Source organism: Bombyx mori, chromosome 19, assembly GCF_030269925.1.
Source record: "Bombyx mori chromosome 19, ASM3026992v2".
In the NCBI taxonomy this organism is placed as follows: Eukaryota; Metazoa; Arthropoda; class Insecta; order Lepidoptera; family Bombycidae; genus Bombyx; species Bombyx mori.
Genome location: NC_085125.1, coordinates 2,594,136 through 2,618,601, shown reverse-complemented (window position 1 = coordinate 2,618,601; position 24,466 = coordinate 2,594,136). Strand labels below are relative to the sequence as shown.

The following is a 24,466-nucleotide window of genomic DNA, read 5'->3' as shown; positions in this document are numbered from 1 at the left end:
CAAAACATAATTAAAACTACTTCTATGGTTTAATCTCACCTGTTTCATTGTCATTGTATTATTTCAGACGTTTTAAATAGATACTTGAGTTTTTGTAGTCATGAACAACTATAGCTAACATAAAAACATTGATATTACACTTAATATTTTAGTACCGTAAAAGTAGGTAGTTTTAATTATAGGTTTTATTATAGGTTTCATTAAAATTGAATAATAGAAATTACATATTCACTGAATATATTTTATTTAGCATTATTTTAATTTAAATATATTTCCTACATCACCACCCAGTCCTGTATTATTATGTTCGAACATTTTTCCAAACAAAGAGTTGTACAATTCATTCGTGCTTTCTTCGGTCCATGTTAAGCACTTCTCAGGTGCCATGTAATTAACTAGCTGATTGTGTACTACATATTTAATCTTCCGGCCTTTTGTAGCTTTAGTATCCACTTTCCTTTTCATCTTACTCCTCATTTGCTGTAGAGCTATCCATTGTCTACTCAGCTGAACTGGATCAGATATGTCAGCAGACTTACATTCAATTAACTCTCTTAATAACTGATGGTAGAAATCATTATCATCAAATATTTCAGGTATGTATTCATCATCATCTTTCCTGTTCTTAGTTACCTTTTCCGAGTCATTGTCATTGTTGACAGCTTTACTATAGCCAACTATATCATACTCTGTTCTTTTTAATTGTGTTCTTCGTATTAATTTATCTCTGTCAGATAAGATATATGAAATTTGTTGCAGAACTGTGTTCGTTGGAGCATTTTTAATGTTCGATGCTGTAGCTAACCTAGTTTTTTCATTCCATTTCTGAATAGATGCATCTCGGAATGGTTTGAAGGCTTTATGAGATATTGAAATTTCTTTTTCATAGTCATCTAATTTACGTTTCTTTGGAAGGTTTGCTGGTGCATTGGACTTTTTCGATTCGTTTGTATTTTTAGATACAGGAGATTCATCTTCTTCGGTGTCAGATGGAATTTCTTCATCTTCAGTGTCACTAGGTATTTCTTCATCGCTCTCTTGTTTCTGTTCCACTTTCGATGGAGCCGCTGATCGTTTGTTGGTGGTTAATGTTTTAGTTTCTGGGTAATTATTGAATAGTATGTTTTGCAGTGTTAAGAGTCTGAAAGAAGTAATGTAATTATAAATTATGGCAATATATGCATACTGGTGGTAGGACCTCTGTGAGTCCGCGCGGGTGGGTACCACCACCCCGCCTTTTTCTGCCGTGAAGCAGTAATGCGTTTCGGTTTGAAGGGTGGGGTAGCCGTTGTAACTATACTGAGACCTTAGAACTTATATTTCAAGGTGGGTGGCGCATTTACATTGTAGATGTCTATGGGCTCCAGTAACCACTTAACACCAAGTGGGCTGTGAGCTCGTCCACTCACCTAAGCAATAAAAAAAATATTAAAAAAACTTAATGATGATCATTTAGTATTATTTATCGTTTTCACACACCAAAAACATGCTCTGATTTGTATGCCAACCCTTTCGCGGTAGGGTTTTTTATATTTAATACATGGTGATATTAAAATGATCATCAATACAGCAACGTAATATATCATGAGACATTATAAAGTCAAAAACTCAATTTTTATATTAATAGGCTATCCCACCATGAAACACATGAATGCTTCATATAGGAAATAAGCACATTAGAAATATATACCAACACACATTTATTAAAAGGTCCTAATACTAATAATGCAAGTCCACCAGTAGTGAAAAATTAACCAAAGTAAAAATTAACCATTATTAAGTATTGAACTGGAAATAATTACTAAAGTAATTTAAACTGAAACATACAAAAAAATATATACTACAATGGTTAATCAATCAAGAAACAGATAATAGATTACGTTATATATAAATGTTTAACACCATATGAAAAATTGAGTATTTTCATTCCGGCCATGGTGCTCACCGATGAGCCTTGTTTTACTAAGCCCTTCGGGTCACCTGTGAGAAATGTGAGAGTGCCAATGTAAGGGCTTCCTACAAGCCACAGATTGCAGCTATCTAACAAAATGAGTATGGAATTGAGCTGCTTGGCCCTTTGGCTGAACTAGTTTTCAAATCCAATAGAAACTTTAGTTTTTGTCAAGGTTATTTCAAGGCCTTTTAAAATATCATAGAAACTAGATGCTAAAAGTCACGAATTTCTTTTTCTTCCGTGCAAATTATCCCATTTTATAAATTTTAGAATGTAAATCTTGAAAATTACTAATTCCCTGAAATTGGCTTGGCCCTAATGTTATATAGTACACTAGGACTACTGGTGGTGCACTATTAATAATACATTGTTAAAGAAAATACAATAAATAGATATATACCATTAAATATAATATGAAATCACTATATGATTTGATTCCAATATACTTACATACATATAATAAATCAACAGTACGCAATATACTTACTTATCTAAAACTGTAGCTACATTTAACTTTGTATTATTACTTTCTTCCACAAATTCATTGCTATTCTTCAGTTCATTATATGTCTCTGGCATTGGCATTTGATTGGCACTATTCACACATCTCTGCAGGTGTATCCTCATCTCCAACAGCCCTTCCCAAACAAGGAGTTGATTTCTTACACAGTTACCTTTCTTTGCTTCCTCGGAAATATTTTGTTTTTTTACATGTTGGAAATCCTCAACTAGCGGTTCTTCTAGTTGACTTATATCATAACCTTCATCTTCATCTTCATCATCATCATCGCTAACATCATCATCCAATTGTGTTTTTGTCTGAAATTTGGTAATACTATAATCATCACTTTCTCCGTCTGATGAATTATCAGAGTCAGTATCTGGTGCTTTTGGTAGTACATCGTCTGTAATTTTTTCTTCAGGGGTTCCGTCTTTATCATCCTGACTAGTTTTATCATAGTCACTTTCATCTCCAGACTCATCACTGTCATCACTAAACTTACTCAAATCTTTTCGCGTTATTACTTGACCTTCGTACTTTTTACTGACTTCGCTCAGTAAATTAACGTTACGTTTACGAAAATCACTGATGGCGGCTTCGTCCTCGCTGTCCGAAGATCCTAAATCGGCACGCGAAACGGTTTGTGGTTTCGTGCCAAATACTTGGTCGTCTTCGATATCCACTCGTGGCTTTAGTGTTAGTGCGTCGGCTACTTTGTCAGATAACATTATTTTCACCGATTTCTTAGTCTTTGCTTTCATTTTAATTTAAATAGTTTTTTATTTATTTAAAATTTAATTAAAATTATTAATTAATATCTACAACTATAGTCGGATTTTTTATTAGACGAAGTAAACTGACGTTTACTGTGTTGTCAGATTTTGATGAAATAAAAATAATGTTGTGACAAAGTGAACGATTGAAAAAACTCCTGAATTAATGAAATTGCCTCGATTGTCTAGTGAATAGTTGGTGTGCCGAATTGCCGATATCGGGTACGGGGTTCGTATTTTAGGCGTGCTTTGTACATACCAACGAGTTTTCGACGAAATATTATGTTCCTATAGTATCTACCTGTACTGAATACCAAGTGTTTTAAACATTAAGAAAAACATTGCGAGGAAGCTTGTAAGACTGTCCTATTTCCAATACATCATATAGTTGAAATTATAGATGTATAAAATATAACAATTATAGGTATGTAATGAAAATAAAATAAACTGATTGTAGTTACATACTACTAGTAACATATATTGGAGCACTTCAATACAATTTTATTGTAAAATATAAATTATATTCTTTTATAGTTTGAAATTAATGATTAACTCTTCACACTCATTGTTCATTCATGTGATTGAACGAGAACTGAACGCATCACTATTACTTTAAATATAGCAACATTATTTCACAAAGTGACATTAGCTACTGTCAGCTGGCTTCGTCTAAATCCGACCTAACCTAACCTAAACCCATGGAGTTAATAAGTATAGTAACTCTATGCCTAAACCTAACCAAAAATACACATAACACAACGTGATATTGACATTTATGACAGTGGCAGTTTTATTTTTTCAATAGAAAAAGGCGAAGACTTTAATGCCCGATTCGTCTCGATCTCCCAATTTTATTATCTCAAAAGGCATCTTCATAAACGAACAGTTTAAATTTCGCACCAAACACTCATGCATTCAACAAGAGCACCACCATATGGAGCTCATCTTAGTAAATAGACCTAGATCCGCCCCACGGGAGCCCTCTGTTTCGTAAGTTATTTACGTAAGTCTTGTACTTAATTTGAAGTTGAAATAGATGAAATAATGCAGTACATTATGAATTCTAAATAGATCACTTAGGTGTTGGATGTCATAAACTCTGCGTAAAATTGTGATAAATGAAATGTAAAGGCTCAATGGATTTTCTCGACGAATTCTAAAACCTACGTCCAGTGATTTTATTTTATTTTTATAGTTTTGACCTTTGTTTTAAAAAATATGAATGTTTAATTTTAGTTCCCTTACCCGCCAAGTAGACAAGTTAACCAAAAAAACTATGCCCTTGTCAAATGTCAATATCAACTCTGATTGTTGTTGCGTTTCGGCGGGAACGTGCGGAGAAAATATTTTTTAGTTTAGTTGTCCATCAATGACTTTATAAATTTAAAATTAATGTAACAATATTCAGAGAATGTTTCAAATAGGTTATTTTTATTAAAAGAACTTAATCTTCAAATACATATTAAAAAGTATACTTTCTGTCATTATTTGGCTTTTTCATATTCATTTTTTAACTTTTAGGAATGTTAGTGAATATTAAATTGACTTAAGTTAATTTAGAATATTAGTTCAAACAACTTCTCACATTTTGAAACCCTTCTAAGTACGCAAATATGAATACCAACACTACAAAATCAGGTACTCCACAAACTCCATCCAGCCTATTAAAAAAATTAAGCAGAGTATCCATATCCGAACAGCGCGATTGGAGTGTAACAAAGAATGAAGGATCAAAATTGCTCCTAAAGAGAGCTATTTTAGCAGAGAAAACGGATAAAAGTTCTCCAAAGAAAACAACCCCTAAATCCAAAACAAAATTATCAGAGACACCTAGAAGCTCCAAAAAAGTAAGCCAAACGAATCTTGAGGAAGTGCTGTTGATGGAATTACAAGAAAATTCGGATGATGAATTACCAACTTTAATAATAAAACAGCATACTCTCACAACTCCGAAAAGAAAGCAGCCATTATCAAAAATTAGCGATGACACTCCTAAGAAGATCTTAACGTTCAATGATGAGCAAAAAGGTACTTATGCAACAAGATCAGGACGTATAACCAAACAACCAATAAACTATCTAGAAGGTGAAATATCACCAGTGAAACGTACCCCCAGAAAACCTGTCAGAAAGTTTTCGGAGAGCGATGATGACTTTACACCTTTAAAGACACCCAAAACACCTAGTACATCGAAAACACCAAGAATTACAAAAACACCTAGATCCCAAGCAAAGAGTGTATCCAAAAGAATATTAGTTAATCAATTAACACCAACCCTACGTGCTAGGATTCACTCAGTTGACAATATTTGTGGTGAGCATTATAATTATTATTACATTTCATGTTAGTAGTTTTATAATTACACTTCATGCCACTGAATATATTGCTAGTTCAAAATAGCATACCCTAACATCCCTTCGCATATAAAAAAACTAAAGCTATCAATAACATTTTTTAATCAGCACTCTGTTATGTTTTTAATTCCTTGTAAAAAATATTTCAGATTATGTAAATGAGAACAAAGCATTGCCAGGCAGAGAAAGTCAAATGGATGAAATTCTTTCATTTGTTAGATCAAAACTTTTAGATGGGACTAGTGGGTAAGATACATTTCTTTATTGTTTATTGTACTAATTCTCTAGTTACTTCCACTCCTGATGGCTCAATAGCACTACCTCTTTAAGAAGCAAAAATGTTATACCAAATGTTATAATATAATTCAATTTGGCAAATGACGTTTATGTGTAAACTTGTGTTTTAAAAAAATTCAATGTCTGTTTACTCTGTAATAGCAATCTTTGATATTATAAATTTTAAAGGACCAAAATCTCTTCCATGAATTTGTCACTCTGTTAACAGTGATATCAAAGTAACTATTACTAATACTCTCATAATGCCCTACCACCATAAAGCTTGACAATCCCACAGGTGCATATACATATCAGGAGTACCAGGTACAGGTAAAACTGCGACAGTGTCTTCAGCTCTCCAGATCTTAAAAAAAGAAGCTAATCTACCAGAATTCCAGCTGGTTGAGGTCAACGGCATGAGATTAGCTGAACCAAGGCAGGCCTTTGTTCAGATATACAAACAGTTAACTGGTAAAGAGCTTAGCAAAAAATTTCTATGTATAAAATTAAATTTCTTTAAGTAACATTCCAATTCTTGGTACTTTATAAAAAAAAAAAATTATTACCTTTAGATTTCACTATTTTCTTACATGTTTGCCTTCAAACAAGTTGTAAGAAGAACCATTACAAAAGTTTATTTTATCCTTTGTCATTGTCTTGGTTTATTATAAACTATAACTCACCTTTAGCTTAGTTTGAATAATGTGAGTAGAACTACTGAAAGTAAACATTGACAACAAGAAACTAAGCTAACTAATTTAGTCTCTAAAACAGTTCTTGTTGTAACGGCTATGAAGCTAGGACCTTGCATTAAAATACTATCGGCAAGGTTATTCATAGCATATAGGTATAAGCTTATAAGCAAGACTATAATACTATTCAAAAAATGTCTACAGGTAAATCAGTAGTATGGGAGCAGGCTTGCTCATTACTTGAGAAGAGATTTACTAATATGGGCCCAAGAAGAACCCCTACTGTTTTACTTGTTGATGAAGTAAGTACATTTGTAAATACAAATAATAATTAACTTAATCAGGAATACAGTAATATGAAATATAATTGACTGATTTAGTAATTAGTAAGTACCCTTTAGCCCCAGTAGGGGCTGGAAATCTGTATTGGGACGAGGTGACCATATGCATTTAAAAAAATCTCAATACTTTTAAAGTCTTTTTAAAAAAGGATTAGAAAATACAATATAGTGATTGGCATGCAATGCGCCGTCTTTAAAAGATTAGACTCCTCTGACTCAAGTCAATGTACCAACATTTACCGCAATTACAAACACTACTCTGCAAGCCTGCACTTCTAATTATACAATTCACTTTGCAGTTGGATGCTCTGTGTACCAGAAGACAAGATGTTCTCTACAGCATAATGGAATGGGCGTCTCATAATACTGCTCTACTCACAGTGCTAGCCGTGGCCAACACAATGGACTTACCGGAGAGAGCATTAGCATCTCGTGTGGCGTCGAGACTGGGTCTAACCAGACTGACCTTTCCCCCTTACACTCACACACAGCTTCAAAAGATAGTGGCTACTCGACTAGCTGGAGCTAATGTTACTCCTGACGCTGTACAGTTAATCGCAAGGTATCTGTCTGTAATTTTTTAACTACTTGTTTCTATGATTTCACTACTTTTTTTTTATTACTTTGATGGGTAGACGAGCTCAGCCCACCTGATGTTAAGTGATTACTGGAGCCCATAGACCATCTATAAACTAAAGGCACCACCCACCTCGAGATATAAGTTCTAAGGTCTCAAGTATAGTTACAACGACTGACCCACCCTTCAAACCGAAACGCATTACTGCTTTACGGCTGAAATAGGCAGGGTGGTGGTATCTACCCGTGCGGACTCGCAAGAGCTCCTACCACCAGCAATTACGCAAATTATAATTTAGCGGGTTTGATTTTTATTACACGATGTTATTCCTTCACCGTCGAAGTCAATCGTGAACATTTGTTGAGTACGTATTTCATTAGAAAAATTGGTACCCGCCTGCGGGATTCGAACACCGGTGCATCGCTCAGCACGTATGCACCGGAAGTTTTATCCTTTAGGCAACGACGACTTCGTATGATTAGTATGTTAATAAAATATATTTAAGGAAAGTCGCTTCGGTATCTGGTGACGCTCGTCGTGCCCTCACCTTGTGCTCGCGAGCGCTAGAGCTGGCCGGACCTGAAGGCGCCGGGCTGAAGGAAGTGCAGCAAGCACTAGCCGAAGCTGCTTCTAGCGCGCCCGTTAGAGCCATCAAAAGCTGCTCCCCTGCTGAAAGACTCATGCTCAGGGCTGTAGCTGCTGAGGTATGTTATAAAAATGATATATATGGATATATGTCGGGGAAGGTGCTTAGCTTGGTAACAAAACGAAGCGGAGCACGATTCCTGATAGGTGGCAACCCGATCGTAATGTCGTTGAAACTCGGCTAACTTCGTGCTACGACAGAGCCTAGCCTCCTTGAAGAGGAGGAGAGGCCCATCCTAAGAACTGCCATTCGTTTTGTTTGCTAACGTCAAGATAAGACTACCAAATTGTTATAAGACAGTAAACGTGTTTTGTGTACTTGCGCTTACTGTATGTATGTATCTGACGATGGTATCAATAATGCGGTCGCTAACTTTATTGATCGTGATGTTTCCTTCTTCTTTATCGTTTCATTCTAGACAGAATGGTTATAATAGTCGTGTAGTGTTGAAGGGCAGACTTTAGGAGTCTCACGATGTCTCGTCATTTCTCCCTGCTCCTACAGCACTCTTTTACGGGAACACCCGTCATGGTGTTTCGAATTACAAAGCAAAAATCTAATATAACAAATAGAATTTGAATTATCACAGCTTTTTGTAGCCATTTCATTTTGACATTTTCAGGTCGAAAGAACAGGGTCGGATGAAACTACTTTATCAAGAGCTCTGGCAACTGCTGCTGCCATCATAGCACTAGACGGGCGCCCATACAGATCCGCACCCAACATTCGAGCTCCCACGCCCTCACAAGCGCAAGCTATATGTGCTAGACTTGGTGCTATGAGATTATTGTTATTGGAACCTAAACCGACTGAGCCCAGGCTACTGTTGAATGTTAGTCCCGATGACGTGCATTATGCGACAAGACAAATAACCGCATAGAATTTCGCAGAAAATTCTAGTAACAATTGAAGATTTCTTAAAGAGATTCAACCATGGTACCTGACGTAGAATTGAAATCGGTCAAATCAAACTACTTGAGGTTTTAATAACATAAAAATGACAATGTTTATTTTGTTTTCTTTTGCTAATTATTAAATGTGATTGACTTGAGCTGAGGTAACACAAAAAGGGGATTGCCCACTCTCCATAGTGTGCTAGGCCCAAGATGGACATCAAATATGACTATAAAAATGTACTGATTCAAATTCTTAAATGTATTGGATATCTAAAAAATATATTGAAATTGACGCCACTATTATAAAAAATATAATAAAAATAAAAACTCGTTTTGAGGTTAATTTTCTATATAAACAAGTGTCGGATTGTGAGATACTTCAAGAACTTTTCTTTTCTTAATGTTTAAGATGTTCCTAATGTATTTTTATCCAATAGGGTATAAAAACACACTTAATTCTTTAAATATCTATATTTTCTTCATCTTCATACACAATTAGTATCATCTAAAAATAGCAAAGGAGAGCATATACACGGTTTTAAATCTCGGTCAGGGTAAAACCACAATTCACACAATGTGTTTTAGACGTAGTATGAAACGTTATTGATAAAAGTAAAATAAATCGAAGAAAAATCAAAACACATCCATTTTGTACGCAAGCACAACACCACAAGCAGCAAGCGAAGTATCAGTCAGTCAGATTAAATTCAGTGTTGTCAGTATAAAGAAAAATAATTATATGAAATTCATATATCGATTATTTTTTTAAATAACCGATAATTGAAATATATCTTAATCTTTTTTTTACGAGTACACATTATTTTTTATGTTTTTGTTTTAGTTGTACATATTTAAATAACAATACTAGTAAAGTTTTTTTTATTGCTTAGATGGGTGGGCGAGCTCACAGCCACCCACCCTGGTGTTGCTAAGTGGTTACTCGAGCCCACATACATCTACAACGTAAATGCGCCACCCACCTTGAGATATAAGTTCTAAGGTCTCAAGTATAGTTACAAGTTAAAGTCCAATGGGTATGTCTTCGATGTTATTTTATGTGCATAAAATCCATTAAAATCGTTTGATGAATGATAATACTTAAAATGATTTATTTATATGTTTTATTTATATACTCAAAATATTTACTTCATACGTAAAAGGATTTGAAGCTGGCAATATTTTTCCCGCAAAAATAAAAATCCTTGTTTTTTCAATAGAGTTACTTTTTTTAAACTACTTATTGTAAACTATAGTGGCGCTTATTTGCAAGAAAGTAAATGCATATTTATTTATGACAAAATTAATGCACTAAGTATTTTTTCTATAATCTATTGTCCGCTTTGGGCCTAAAATGGGCCATCCCCTTTAATGTAAGATATTTTGTTGAATGTGGAATTTAATGTTTGTGTAAACAATTATTACTGTAAGTGAAAAATCTGTGCTGGTCACAACGCCATTAATGATAATATATTAAGAATGACATTAAGAGATTTTTTTAGGAGCGTTTTATTGGATTCCGAGGAAACATGGATTTTGTTTGTCCCGACGGACGTATTATCTGTTTCTTCATTCAGCAATGAGGTGGAAAAACTTTACATGACATGTTCTATTTCATATTGTGATCTATTCAGACTATGTATGACTTTTTTATGATGTTTTTTTTAGATTATAGACAGGTTACAATACAATAGGTTTGAGATGAAAATTAGATTTTGACTTTTTTAATATATCCCTTTCTCTACTAGTCCACTAGGGACGGTGCGCGTCGAAATAAAAATTAAATACCTATTCAGCAACATTTCTAAGCACCCGCTTTTTGTATCAGATAGATAAATAAAACACAGTTATCACGAATAATGTTTAATATAAATAAAACCATTTAGTGTATACATTTTTTATTTACTAAATCAATATAAATAGAGGCCAATAATGCGCGTGAATTTCGAATATTGATCGATATATTTATTTATTAGGTTTCTTATAGCGACTCTCCGACTTGAATGATTTTAATCAGCGCTTCCACGTTATTTTCCTTCACTGCATTCCTACTTGCGCTTACAACAGCCTTGCTGTATTTACCCACTGAAAAAAAAAAGAGTTCATAAGAATTCCTACCTTTTTGCTAAATGAGTGATGGACTTTTTGGCGGGAACGCGAGGCGCCAAGCAGTGCTGCCAACTATAATTTACTATTTAGTATCTACCTGCGAAAGTTCATCAATGCGGAAAAATAAAACAAAGCTACTGGACGAAGCTTCTAAAGTCTACTGAAAGTGTCAATATACAACCATCTTACTGAAACTATTTCCTTCCATCCATCTCGTTTCATTTAATTTCATACCAATTTATTAGTCTTAAATTAATCAACTTCATCAGCATCGTCATTTTTAGAGTACAATAAAGCTCCGATCAATATTGTAAAGGTGAAATTGAAATAAATATAAAATAATCTGACCTCTTAACCGCGCCGCTTGTTGTAAAATAGTATGTAAAGTTTTGAGTGAAGCCACGGCATGTTCTTGTGTAGCGCGTCGTACGTGGCATGCTGCTATGAGTTCTTCGTTTAACATCACCACCTCTTTATACCTATTCAGCATTTCTTTCCTAGAATTACTAACGTTTTTTATTAGATTCGGTTCAAGCGAACGCTAATTATTTGACGTTTACGTTCGAATATTTATCCTGTTTGTCTTTATCGTTCTAACGACTAAAAAAATGTAGATGTACTTTTCTAACATAGGTACTTGCGGATCGGACTCTGCGGATGGTCCAAATAAAGAAACCGGAGACATCGTTACGATGTAAGATCAACAAGCTGACAGTACACATAATGTTAAGTCGTGACCCAAGGCCAAACATAATATGACCTCAATGCTGCCACTCAATCCGAGGTGTGTGGTTGAAGTCTCAGTTTTATTGTAAAAGCGAGGCAACTTCATAACAGAACGTATGGCTAATTCTGGGTAGAAGTAGAAAGAGTAGTTGACAGACATTTACGATCCTCACAATACCAGCACTAACAACAATAGATAAATTTATTGTATCTGCTAGATGGTGATATCTGCACACTGGAAAATATCGTAAAGTTTTATCACATTAGATTTTTATAGATATCCATAGAAATTAGTGTTTTCACTAGAAAAAATTCAAATTTTGACTTTGATACTGACTGATATATTGCATATCTTCTTCCTTCTAAAGTATAAACTCACAAATCATATGATGCGGCGTCTTGTGCAGCTGGTAATAAAGCTGTTATCAGTTGAGCTCGTTCTGCTGTTTCGGCAGCTAAGCGCGATCTCATTTCCCCTGCTTGAGATGCATTTTCCATTTCTTCGCGTAATTTCTTTTCAGCTTCTACGAAGTTTGCTGTTGACTAAAATATAATTACATGCTTTATAAATGTACGCTATTTTTGAAGAAACCGGTATCATTCTATAACTAATCGATTTAACATTTATTTCACCTCACTATTTTTAAAGATGGCGACGCGTCACTCACTTGCCGGCTTCGGTCAGACAACTGTCAAAGTTTGTTGTTTAATATTGAGGTTGTATCCAAATATCGTGCTAAATTTTTTGAGATTATAAATAACAGCATTGCAAAAAATGGTTGGAAATAATGAAGTCGAACTTTCTGAGGCAGAAGCCGAACAGTACGACCGACAAATCCGCCTGTGGGGCTTAGACTCGCAGAAGAGACTACGTGCAGCGAAAGTATTAATCATCGGCTTGTCCGGACTCGGCGCTGAAATTGCAAAAAACGTAATCCTCACCGGTGTAAAAAGTGTGTGTTTGTTAGACAATGAGAAACTGAAACAAATCGATCTGTACTCCCAATTTCTGTGTCCTCCTGACAAGATCGGCGTAAATCGAGCAGAGGGTTCGTTGGAAAGAGCTCGAGGCTTGAATCCGATGGTCGATGTCACAAGTCATACTAAGGGCGTAGATGAGCTACCTGACAGCTTCTTCACGGAATTTGACGTCGTATGTGCAACAGGTCTCAAACAAGAGCAATTCGAACGAATCAACAATGCTTGTCGCGACAGCAACAAAAAGTTTATCTGCGGCGACGTCTGGGGTACGTACGGTTACATGTTCTCTGATCTAGTTGATCACGAGTACTCCGAGGAGATTGTACAACACAAAGCCACCAAACGTGGGCCCGATGATGAAGAAAAAAATGCCCGAGAAACAGTTTCTATAACAGTAAAACGTCGAGCTATATATGTCCCGCTTCAGAATGCTTTATCAGCTGATTGGAATTCACCAGAGATGCGTTCTAGGCTACGTCGTGGTGATTGTGGCTATTTTGCTATGAAGCTCCTGTTACGCTTCAGAGATGAATATAACAGGAATCCTGACCCGGCTCGAAGAAAAGACGACATTAATTTACTACTGAAAATGCGTGATGAAATAGTTCGTGAATTGTCACTTCCAGCGAGTTTCATCAAAGATTCGTTGTTTTATGATGTGTTTGGAGTTGTGGCAGCAGCTGCTGCTGTTATCGGTGGTGTTATTGGCCAGGAGGTGGTCAAAGCTGTCAGTCAGAGGGAACCACCACATAACAATATGTTCTTCTTCAATCCAATTAAATGCTTAGGTTATACTGAACTGTATGGTCAATGAAATTAGATCTGTCTGACAAAAATATTGAATAACAAATATAGGTTTAATTGTAAGACGAAAAATGACTCCATTCAAATTGATTTTAATTGATATTTCATAGTTTGATAAATAGGAACACTCATGGACAACTACAAAATCCAGAGAAACAATATTAGTAAAACTGTAACAAACCTATGTTGTGCTTAACCTTAAACGATTATGGCCAGATTTCTTTTATTAATACTAGTTCTCTGTTCTAGTATAGCAAGATAGGATTTTTGAATACTGGAAACATGTGGTATATGCCATACATCAAGACCTTGACATATCTGTAATCAAGAAACTTCCTGACCGGGAGTCAAACTCTGAGCTCCACAATTATAGATACATTTGACTAGGCCAATAAGATGATCATTAAAATAAAGAAATCAATTTAGAAGAAGGATATGTTTTTTTATTGCTTTTGAACAGGAATTCCCAAACTATTTTGGATAAGAGACCCATTTTCCAAAATGAACTGATACCTCAGACCCCCATGGTCAAATTACTTAAAAAATCTTATCTTTCGTATTTACTTTTTTACTATTAATACATAATGCTTATCATTTTAAAAACTTGCAGTTCTCTAATCAAATTTTAACAAAACAAAAGGTCATGGAATTGAGTAAAATAAAAAAAGTAGGTACTACAATGATAGCTTCTACTAAAACATTTGTTGTTCTTATGATAAGTTGATACACATAACCCATATCTTGAAAGTTTCAATTAAGAAGTTGTATTAATAAACTAGGAACGATTTTTAAATCTTGGCATCCTCCAAAATGAGTTTACGTTTATATCGAGCCCTAGGAAAGCGAACGACCATTGGCAATCCCTGCTTTGTAAAAGTAGAAGTCCAAGTGGCGGTAGGTGGTGGGGGATCTTTTCCTTTGTAACAACACTTCTCAGTAAGGAACTTAAGTAATAGATCATTTATTCTCACATAACCCATAATTCTGTAGCATACGAATTACCTACCGAGCCTTAGTTTTTTTTTTATTGCTTAGATGGTGAACGAGCTCACAGCCCACCTGGTGTTAAGTGGTTACTGGAGCCGATAGACATCTACAACGTTAATGCGCCACCCACCTCGAGTTAAGTTCTAAGGTCTCAAGTATAGTTACAACAGCTGCCCCACCCTTCAAACCGAAACGCATTACTGCTTCACGGCTGAAATAGGCAGAGTGGTGGTACCTACCCGTGCAGAATCACAAGAGGTCCTACCACCAGTAATTATGCAAATTATAATTTTGCGGGTTTGATTTCTATTACACGATGTTATTCCTTCACCGTGGAAGTCAATCGTGAACATTTGTTGAGTACGTATTTCATTAGAAAAAATGGTACCCGCCTGAGATACGAACACCGGTGCATCGCCCAACACGTATACACCGGACGTCTTATCCTCTAGGCCACGACGACTTCATTCATCATTCATTATAAATCTTTAAAATCATATTATGTTGGCACACAAACCTTTAAATCTGTCAAATTCAAGAAAACCGCCAAACTTTGCACCAAATCTCCGGCGAGCCTCATATCACTAGTGGTGATCTTCACATTACCATCAACATTAAAGTTCATATCCAACGTAGACTGATCTCTCAGACACGTCAAATTGACATGAAACTCTTTAGCATCCTCCGAGTTCAATTCCAACTCGTTCTCCAACAGAAAGTTCTGGTTAGCCCAAATACAAATTCTTTGGAGCCTCTCTGTTATTTGAAAAGTCACGTAACTGCTGTTATAATTAATTCGGTTTGTAGCATTGTAATTCATTGTGTACATGGCAAATCTTGGTAGTTGTTTCGTCATTTCAAAGATGTGGTACTGCTCGCTGTTCGGATAGCCGACGAGAGCCTGGGTGGTGAAGAAATTAAAAAAAAGAACGTCATTGTTGGTACAATAAACATTTAATTTTTTAGTTTGGCAATTTGATTCCAAAGTGGTTCGATATTGGAATAAGTTGGTCACTAGGTTTATTACTACTGCCCTAAGGCAGTTCTTCTTGGAGAAACATGAACACCACCATCTGTCTTATGACATTACACATAGTACCTACCTATCTAAATGCTTCAGTGTAGAATTAAGATAGGTCATTACACAATCCTGCATTACGATATGTGTGATAGGTTATCGGCTTTCAATGAAGTTGTATATAATGTGTCAAGAAACGATGTCTGGTGATATTCACATCGGGGGCTGCAGCACCCTCTTAACAAAGGAGGATCTCTAAGTTGGTCTGCTCGTCTAGGCCAAGGAAGTATTACCTTATGGTAAGAGAGTAATCATTGCAAGACATGAGCAGAAAACATCATAGAAAATGTTTAAAACAACTGCTATCACTCTGGTCAACCTGAAAGAAATTACTTATTGCAAGGTGGTATTAATTGCAAGATGGCGGATAATACCGAAGTATGCGGGTATTATAGCACGTTTTTACCATGACCACTGTTATATGTTATTCTTCTACGAGCGCTCAGACGTAACTTTAAATATAATAATATGACAATTAATATCATGTAGGATCCACCGGCGCAGCATTTCATTAAATTATTTTAGATGCTCAAACACTATCCGGTGTTATGTACCTACCAGGAACCGTAGCCAACTTTGTCAATGCCACCCTTTATCTTCAAACATGAAAGCGAAATCTCAATTCTATTATATACCTACCGGCCATACCAACGTTCGAACACGATCTTGGCAGAATTTGGCAATATTTTGGTACCTATCCACACTCTTCGCGGAAAACGCTTGCTTCGTTAGTAGTTCAAGATAACATTTGCTATTAGAAACAAATTTTTAATTATGTAGAATGAAAATTATTGAACTTACTTTGATGTGCACATCGACGGGTACATCTCTGGGGGGGTGCAAAGGCACGTGTAATATGGGACGGATTTGGGAAAGCGGCGGGTGACGCGCCAATGTTTCGCCTGATTCAAATATACCTTCAGCTAATATTAGCGCTGCTCTGACGATGGTCTCGTTGTTCGTCGATATGGCAAGATTTAAACAACCCTGCAGGGATTATTTCCGTATGTGATTATTTTACTAAAGACGAGCAGGCGTAGTCCACTTACCAATAAGAACTTAGTAATCAATGGAGCGAAGTTTTTAGAATTATTTATTATGCACCTAAGTAATAGGAGCTATTATGGCCTTTAATCTCTAAGTTTTTTATTACTAATGTGGCTGGTTATTTGAGCACATAGACATCAACAACATAAATGCCACCACCCATTGAGACATGAGTTCTAAGTAAAATTTACAGTAAAACTACTGTCCCCCGCTTTAACATCGAAATGCATTACTGCTTCACGACAGAAATAGGCAGAGCAGTGGTACCTACCCGTGCGGGCTTACAAGACCCCTATCACTTACTTAAGTAATTACGCAAATTACAATTTTTTTTATACGACATTAATTCCTTCACCGTGGAAGTCATTTGTGAACATTTGTCAGATACGAATTTCATTAGAAAAATTCGCGCACTTATTCGTGGAGATTTACAATACGCCTTATCACGAGTTACCTACCTTTTAATTGCTACGTTTCTACCACGGCTTTATTTTTAAACTAGGCTTGAGATAATTTAAGGATTAATATGGTAGACACATGCATGAATTTTCACTTGACTTAGTCGATAGCCTCTTTCCCTGCTTTTACAGCAACAAAAAAGCTTCAAGTTATAATTTAAAGTTAATTACGATTAGCTTACCTCGTCCAGAGAATGGACAACGGCAACCTGTAATCTGGTATTAGTAGGCATTGCGGTAGTAGGACGATCGTCTTCTAAATCAGGCATAACCGCACTTGCAGCGTTAGCTTCATAATGCTGTAACTCTAGCATCAGAGCCTGTTTTTTGTTCAATAACTCTGTTATTGCCAGGCGGTCTTCCTCTGTTGCTGGATTCTTGGTGGTATCGTTGAATCCGCTACTCTCTTGCGTTGGAGAATAGCCTAAAACTGATAAACCAGATATTATTTAATAGATGGAGACTTTACTTTTCTTAATAATAATATAATACTTTATTTAACATCATATGTACAGAGTAAGCATATAAAACAAATAATAGACGGTGACATAAATTGGCGGCCTTATCGCTGAAAGCAATCTCTTCCAGGCAAACTTGTAGGGAGAGGAATAAGCGAACTGGACGGTGCTATATCTTAATAAACTTTCATATAAATATATACTTCTATACACATACTTTTCGTATTTAATTTTCACATTATGTGCCATTTTATTATATTCTATTCGAACGCTGAAGAAATTTTAGTGGTCTTGAGCGTTTTATCTTGATGTTAACCTTTATGTTTTTGTGCCTAAATAACTATAAGAGACCGAAACATATGACAATCTGATGGTCCAAGGTGAGGGCTATATGGTGGATGCATCAACAATCCCCAAAAAAGCTTGAAAGAAACCGACCTAGTAAGAAATTTAATGAATAATTTCATTGTTTGATTTTACACTTACTTATTAACATTATTATCGTGCAATTAACACTAATAATACTATATTTCAAGTTTGAAAACAAACTATGAAAATTATCCATCTTAAACTTATTAGATCAGCGACAAAGATTATAAAATATGAAGTTCTGAAATTAATTTCTATTTAGAATTGTGAACTAAATTACATTACAAAATGTCGTGTCTTAGTTTTTACTGGTAGTAGTTGTACTTTGCTATGCAATTAAAACAAATAAAATAAAATACCTACTTTGTTACAGAGCTAAGTAACTAATTAACTGTTAAACGAGTTTCTGTCCGAAATCCAGGATGCTAACATATTTGCCGATAGTTGGGGAATACTTTTTTCCAAAATAATGTAATTTTTAGCATAATAATAGTACTTAATAATTTTAATAATGTTTTTTGTGTTAAGGAGTCAGGCGTTTTGGTGCAAACTGTAAGCCTGACTTTGTATTGAATAGAATAAATAAATAAATAAAAGGAAGCTAATCAACATCGTAATAATCTTAATAATAATTACTTGAAATACCTAATAATCAAAGGGACAAATAGAAGTTTATACATAATTTTATTTTTTATATTGTATAGATGGGTGGATGAGCCTGGTGTTAAGTAGTTACTGATGCCCATAGACATCTACAACGTAAATGCCGTCACCTACCTTGAGATATGGGTTCCAAGGTCTCAGTACAGTTAGTTACTTAGTTCTTTAACTATACTTTAACACTAATTCTATCATGATCGTTACCTTCTCCTCTAACCGAAACACAGACAAGATCTGGAGTGCCCAGAGCTCTATAGTCCGCCAAAAGCATTGCAGCTGCACTGGCTCTCATCTGAACTCTGCGTAGCACCCTGCCCGAGGATCCGTCCCGCCAGTCCACGCGCCCATTACTCCAGCAGCAAGCGAGGGCCTCGCCTGACCATTGAAGCGATATAGCGTTTTGTTTTGACTGTAAATTTATTTTCGTTAATAGGCACCCAACAAGTATCCAGAGGCAAATTTCGGTGTACCTCATTAAATTAAAAATAGTTTTTAGTTATAAATAACTAAATAATAAATAAATATATAAATATTTACTAACAATCACGCCACGCTAACTGGTCCCGTGATAAGTTCGTAAAGAACTTGTGTTACAGGTACCAGATGACGGAAATAAATGTAAGATTTTTATTATACACATACATATATTTAATATACATCCATAACCCTGGAAAAAACATTTATATTTATCATACAAATATCTTCCCTTGGCGGGATTCGAACCCGCAACCCCCTTGTGTAGTGACCATGTCACTTACCACTACACCAGACGGCCGTTATGATTGTACTTCATTAAGGTAAGTAGGAAATGCGACTTAAAACATAATAAATAATAGTTTAAAAAGCCCAATCACGATGTTCGACCAGCCCATACCGTGGGCCCCGAAGGTCAAATACTTAGGCGTCACCCTCGACAGTAGGATGACATTCCGCCCCCACATTAAGACGGTACGCGACCGTGCCGCCTTCATTCTAGGACGTCTCTACCCGATGATATGTAGGCGAAGTAAAATGTCCCTTAGAAATAAGGTGACACTCTACAAAACTTGCATACGCCCCGTCATGACCTATGCAAGTGTAGTGTTCGCTCACGCGGCCCGCATACACTTAAAATCATTTCAAATAATCCAATCCCGTTTTTGCAGGATAGCCGTCGGAGCCCCGTGGTTCGTCAGGAATGTCGACCTCCATGACGACCTGGACTTAAGTCCATCAGTAAGTATCTGCAGTCGGCGTCCATGCGCCACTTCGATAAAGCGGCACGACACGAGAACCCTCTCATCGTGGCCGCCGGTAACTACATTCCCGATCCTGCGGACAGAATGGAAAGCAGTCGACGTCGCCCAAAACACGTCATTTCGGATCCTCCCGATCCACTAACGGTGCTTTTAGGTACCTCAAGCACCGGTCACCGTTCTCGTCGAACCCGTCGCTTGCGACGAAGGGCTCGACGAGTAAATTAACTCTCAGACACAGCCCACTGAGTTTCTCGCAGGATCTTCTCAGTGGGTCGCGTTTCCGATCCGGTGGTAGATTCTGCGAAGCACGACTCTTGCTAGGGTTCGTGTTAGCAACATCGTCAGGTTTGAGCCCCGTGAGCTCACCTACTAAAGTTAGGGTTACGCTGACATAGCCTCTCAAGGCTATCAGCTTAGGTAGGAAAAAAAAAAAAAAAAGTTTAAAAAAACTAACAAAATACGCTTTTATAGAAAATCCAACTAAAAAATAGAAAATAAATTTTAATAAATTTGAATTAAAAATAGTGTAAGAAAAAATGATTTAATTGTAAAAAAGCGTTTTTTTAATATTGAATTGTCTTCGATCCTTAATAAGTATACCAAATTTCGAGTTAATCCGACTTTTGAAGGGGGTCAAAATCATGTTCAAAGATTCCGTTACAAACATACATACGTCTGAAGCTAATAAAAGCGTATTAAAAAGAGGCAAATTAGCCGAGCTCACGGCTCACCTAGTGTTAAGTGGGAGCCTGTAGATATTAAAGCGTGAATGCCTGTACCCACTTTGAGACATGAGTTTGAAGTTACAATTATATGTATTGTGTAACAGTTGTCCCATCCTTAAAGCCGAAACGCATGACTACTTTGCGACAAGGCGGAAGGTGGTAGGTACCGTTCGAACCGACAGAACGCTCTACCACCAATAACATTTAATACCTAATAAATTTGTAAGTGCTATTTTTATAAACAAGATTTTGTTACTTCATCACCGGCATCCCGACACCGAGTGAGAAAAGTAGGACATTCACGCCCGCGAATTGTTTTGTCGAGGCGAGGCGAGCTGAAGGCGAGGGTGACAATCGCGGGTGGGGATGTTCTACTTTTCTCCCTAGGTGCTTATACAGTTTTTTTTTCAACCGGGATGAAAAGTTCGCTTTTAGTCCCTTTCACACGGAACAAAAATACCCGATTCTCAACGGGAGATTCTCAACGGATACTTTTGTCCCGCGTGCCTCCCATGTGAATCCCGGCGGGAAAGAAATATATTTTTAAACGGGTGTCAGATACGTATTTAACTTGGGAAAATAGTCGCATCGCTTGATACGAGTGCACTAGAATGGAACAAGAGAATACCCGAAGGGCACGTGTCCCACACGATATTCACTAAGCTAATTCATAAAGCTAACTTTAAACTTTAATCTATTCACCTTAACTCTCCACAGTCGCACACCGTCCTCATAAATACCTATGGTACCGTTAGCTAATCCGTATGCAAATCGCACATCGGATATGACGGACAAGCACACCACGGGCCCTGTTTCTGCTATTTCCGCAACGAACTGATTGTTCTTGAGCACTCTAATAAAGGAATCTTCTGAGCCGACAATCAGCTGTAAATAAAATAATTTCATTTCACAATATGGAGGGGTGTCAATTTTTTTTGTCCTAGTGCCGGTATCAACCTCTATTGCGACCCCCTGAGGCAAATAGTTAGGGAAAAAAAACTTATAGACAGAAATAAGTAGGAACCTAAATGTACAGACTCATGATATTCTACCACCAATGGTAGGTACTTATGTTAATTTACAAACTCAGTTTTTATTAAACGAAGTTTTTCATTCATCGCGATAGTGGTTCGCGTACACAGTTAGATACGTAAGTACCTAATTCTGGTACAGTTGGGTCATCGATATGGATGAATATGGACGTCTTATCCGTTAAGACCCGGACGCTCCAATACTTTTAGGATCCCCAAGACGATTACCAACGCAAATAAGTTAAAAAAAAACTGATTCAAAAACTTACCTCACTTTCACCGTCTCTGTCAAAGTCAAAAGTGATCATCGCGGTAACTTTCCCGCCAACCACGTTCCAAAACGCCTCATTGCCTTCCCAAGTGAGACCTAAAACCGAGCTGTTTCCCCCTACAATGGCTAAAGTCTTCGTATACTTTCCGAAGCTTCCTGCTACAATAACGTTTACGCCGTCTGGTGCCTCTTTGAAGAACAGATCTGAATTATCGTGAACGTCGTAGGCTGTAAAGAAAAATCCAAATTTTTTTTTTGTTAGTTTACGAGAAAAATAGATGACACATGCGGGAACGTTTAATTTTTTTTTATTGGTTATATGGTTGGACGATCTCACAGCCCACCTGGTGTTAAGTGGTTACTGGAATCCATAGACATCTACAACGTAAATGCGCCACCCACCTTGAGATATAAGTTCTAAGGTCTCAGTATAGTTACAGAAGCTGCCCCACCCTTCAAACCGAAACGCATTACTGCTTCATGGCAGAAATAGGCGGCATGGTACCTACCCGCGCGGACTCAGAAGAGGTCCTGCCACCAGTATGACTTATGTGACTCCCTACACCAGCTGCGGGGGCATTAATGATGAGACTCTTTGTGGGGGTGAAAAATAATAATGTTAATTTTAAACGCCCAGCAAAGCGGGCGGGTACAGCTAGTAACTAATAAATATGATTACAAAAAATAGAGAATCACGTTATTTCACCTAGGATTTGCGTAGGTGAACCGATCAGAAGAATATCTCGATTAGTGTCTGGACGCAGAGGCCCAGCGGCTAGAGCTATCACGGCTTGACTCAAATTCAGCTCTGAAATTTCCCTGTGGTTTTCAGATATTTGAGCGCGCCCAGTGATAGCTCCGACGTGAGGATGATGTATTATTATCTAAATTCAATAATAAAATTCAAAAATAAGCTAAAAAAATTGTGAATTAACGGTAAACTAAAAAGCTTATAGGTGCTATTTGTTTCTTTGAAAATTAAGTTGGTAATCGTTAGGTTGTTTTATAAAAAAAATGTATCTATATCATTGATAACTATTCAATTTGATGCGATTCTCATATTATTATGACAAAAAGACACAATTACCAATGTTTTGCCTGGATGAAGATATCGGCAAAATTTAAGTGACCGAATTGTTATTTAAGTATTCGTGTAAGCTATTTATATATTAAGCAAATGTTTAATAATATAACGTTATTTTGCTTATTAAAAACAATTTATTTTATTTATTTATTTATGTACACACAGAAAACAAGACACAGTACAGAGTAATAGGAAAATTATGTACAAAGGCACTGCTTATTTCTTTGAGAAATCTCTTCCAGCAGACCTGCGAGAGGATAATGAGAATAATAATAAAAAGTGATAAGTGTGTGTAGAACAAATAACACATAACTAAAATAACAAATACAACATGAGAATTATAGCACATACACATAGCAAAATTATAAGTAACACAGTAACACTCGTATATGCGAAGAGTATAGAACCATGATCATTCGGTTGATGATAGATAAAATTGTTTGACCTTGTATTTAAAAACAGAAACAGACTTGCAAACTCGGATGTCAGCCGGCAACGAATTCCACAGTCTGACCGCGTGCACGGTAAAGGAGTGAGAATAGAAATTGGTTTTGTGGGAAGGGAATAACAAAACAGAACGTTGGTTGGACCTGCAGGGAGCATCAGGAGAACGAATGAAAGAGAATCGCTCACGTAAATATAAGGGAGAAGTGGGCTTATGTAGGATATTGAATAGGAGACATAATATTCGAGTATTCCTACGAAGGCGTATAGGCAGCCATTTAAGTTCTTTGCGAAAATGAGAAACATGATCGAATTTTCTGAGATTGTATATAAAACGGATACATAGATTTTGCATCCTCTCAAGCTTGCAATTTATTCATTTATTGATGTGAAGGTCTTTATGTCCAATCACGATAAAAAAAATCGTTAACATACTTTATCGTAGCCAGCAGATGCCGTGAGACAAGCATGTGTACCGTCATATTTGGCTAACGTCACTATTCCGGGATTCACTTTATGATTTAATTCTAATTTAAATACTGGCTGCACAGTAGACACATTCATTTTGTTTTATTCGACTCCCTGGTTTTATTTGTTTTCAATCGTGTCACTATGGTTACATCATCCTTGATTATTTTACTTCGAACATAGAATTTATCAAAAAATGTCGGTATGTACTCACACCAAAGTTTCATATTTTTTATGAATAATACAAGAATTAGTGAACATTATTTTATACTACTTTGTCGTTTAAATTATAAATGCATCGAACATATTTTTTTACCCTTGTAGGCAAACGAGCATACGGCTACCCGATGGTGAGTGATTAGTATTACCGTCACCCATGGACGCCAGCAATACCAGGGGCAGAGCTAATCCGCCGTCTATCTAAATAATAAGTTATCGCCATTGGGAGTGGGTATCAGTAAAGCTAATGGCATGCAGCTGAACCGCTTTCGTCAAACATCATTTAGAAGGAAAACCACAA

At 36.4% G+C, this 24,466-nt stretch overlaps 4 protein-coding genes across 7 annotated transcripts; 2 read left to right on the top strand and 2 right to left on the bottom strand.

The window, feature by feature from the left end:
• Positions 1 to 227: 227 nt before the first annotated feature.
• LOC101745235 (protein AATF) lies at positions 228 to 3,569 on the bottom strand. The gene is made up of 2 exons (XM_004927175.4): positions 2,442 to 3,569; positions 228 to 1,141 (listed from the first exon to the last, which is right to left on the bottom strand). The coding sequence occupies exons 1-2, from the start codon at positions 3,215 to 3,217 to the stop codon at positions 253 to 255; spliced, it is 1,665 nt and encodes a 554-aa protein (XP_004927232.1). The 5' UTR covers positions 3,218 to 3,569; the 3' UTR covers positions 228 to 252.
• A 531-nt stretch (positions 3,570 to 4,100) lies between these two features.
• Positions 4,101 to 10,716, top strand: ORC1 (origin recognition complex subunit 1). Of its 4 annotated transcripts, none has more exons than XM_062673802.1 (8): positions 4,101 to 4,219; positions 4,751 to 5,542; positions 5,733 to 5,829; positions 6,158 to 6,330; positions 6,756 to 6,853; positions 7,192 to 7,454; positions 7,975 to 8,173; positions 8,738 to 10,716. In XM_062673802.1, the coding sequence occupies exons 2-8, from the start codon at positions 4,843 to 4,845 to the stop codon at positions 8,993 to 8,995; spliced, it is 1,788 nt and encodes a 595-aa protein (XP_062529786.1). In that variant the 5' UTR covers positions 4,101 to 4,219; positions 4,751 to 4,842; the 3' UTR covers positions 8,996 to 10,716.
• Positions 10,717 to 10,889: 173 nt separating this feature from the next.
• LOC101744987 (Bardet-Biedl syndrome 2 protein homolog) lies at positions 10,890 to 24,075 on the bottom strand. The gene is made up of 11 exons (XM_021348688.3): positions 23,914 to 24,075; positions 22,657 to 22,834; positions 21,949 to 22,178; positions 21,351 to 21,533; positions 18,890 to 19,094; positions 17,381 to 17,628; positions 16,495 to 16,680; positions 15,133 to 15,516; positions 12,223 to 12,386; positions 11,466 to 11,614; positions 10,890 to 11,093 (listed from the first exon to the last, which is right to left on the bottom strand). Exons 1-11 carry the CDS (start codon positions 24,040 to 24,042, stop codon positions 10,990 to 10,992), a joined length of 2,160 nt encoding a protein of 719 aa, XP_021204363.2. The 5' UTR covers positions 24,043 to 24,075; the 3' UTR covers positions 10,890 to 10,989.
• LOC733026 (SUMO-1 activating enzyme) lies at positions 12,541 to 14,062 on the top strand. The gene is given in 1 exon segment (NM_001047020.1): positions 12,541 to 14,062. A coding segment is annotated over 1 exon segment (1,020 nt). The 5' UTR covers positions 12,541 to 12,618; the 3' UTR covers positions 13,639 to 14,062.
• Positions 24,076 to 24,466: the final 391 nt, after the last annotated feature.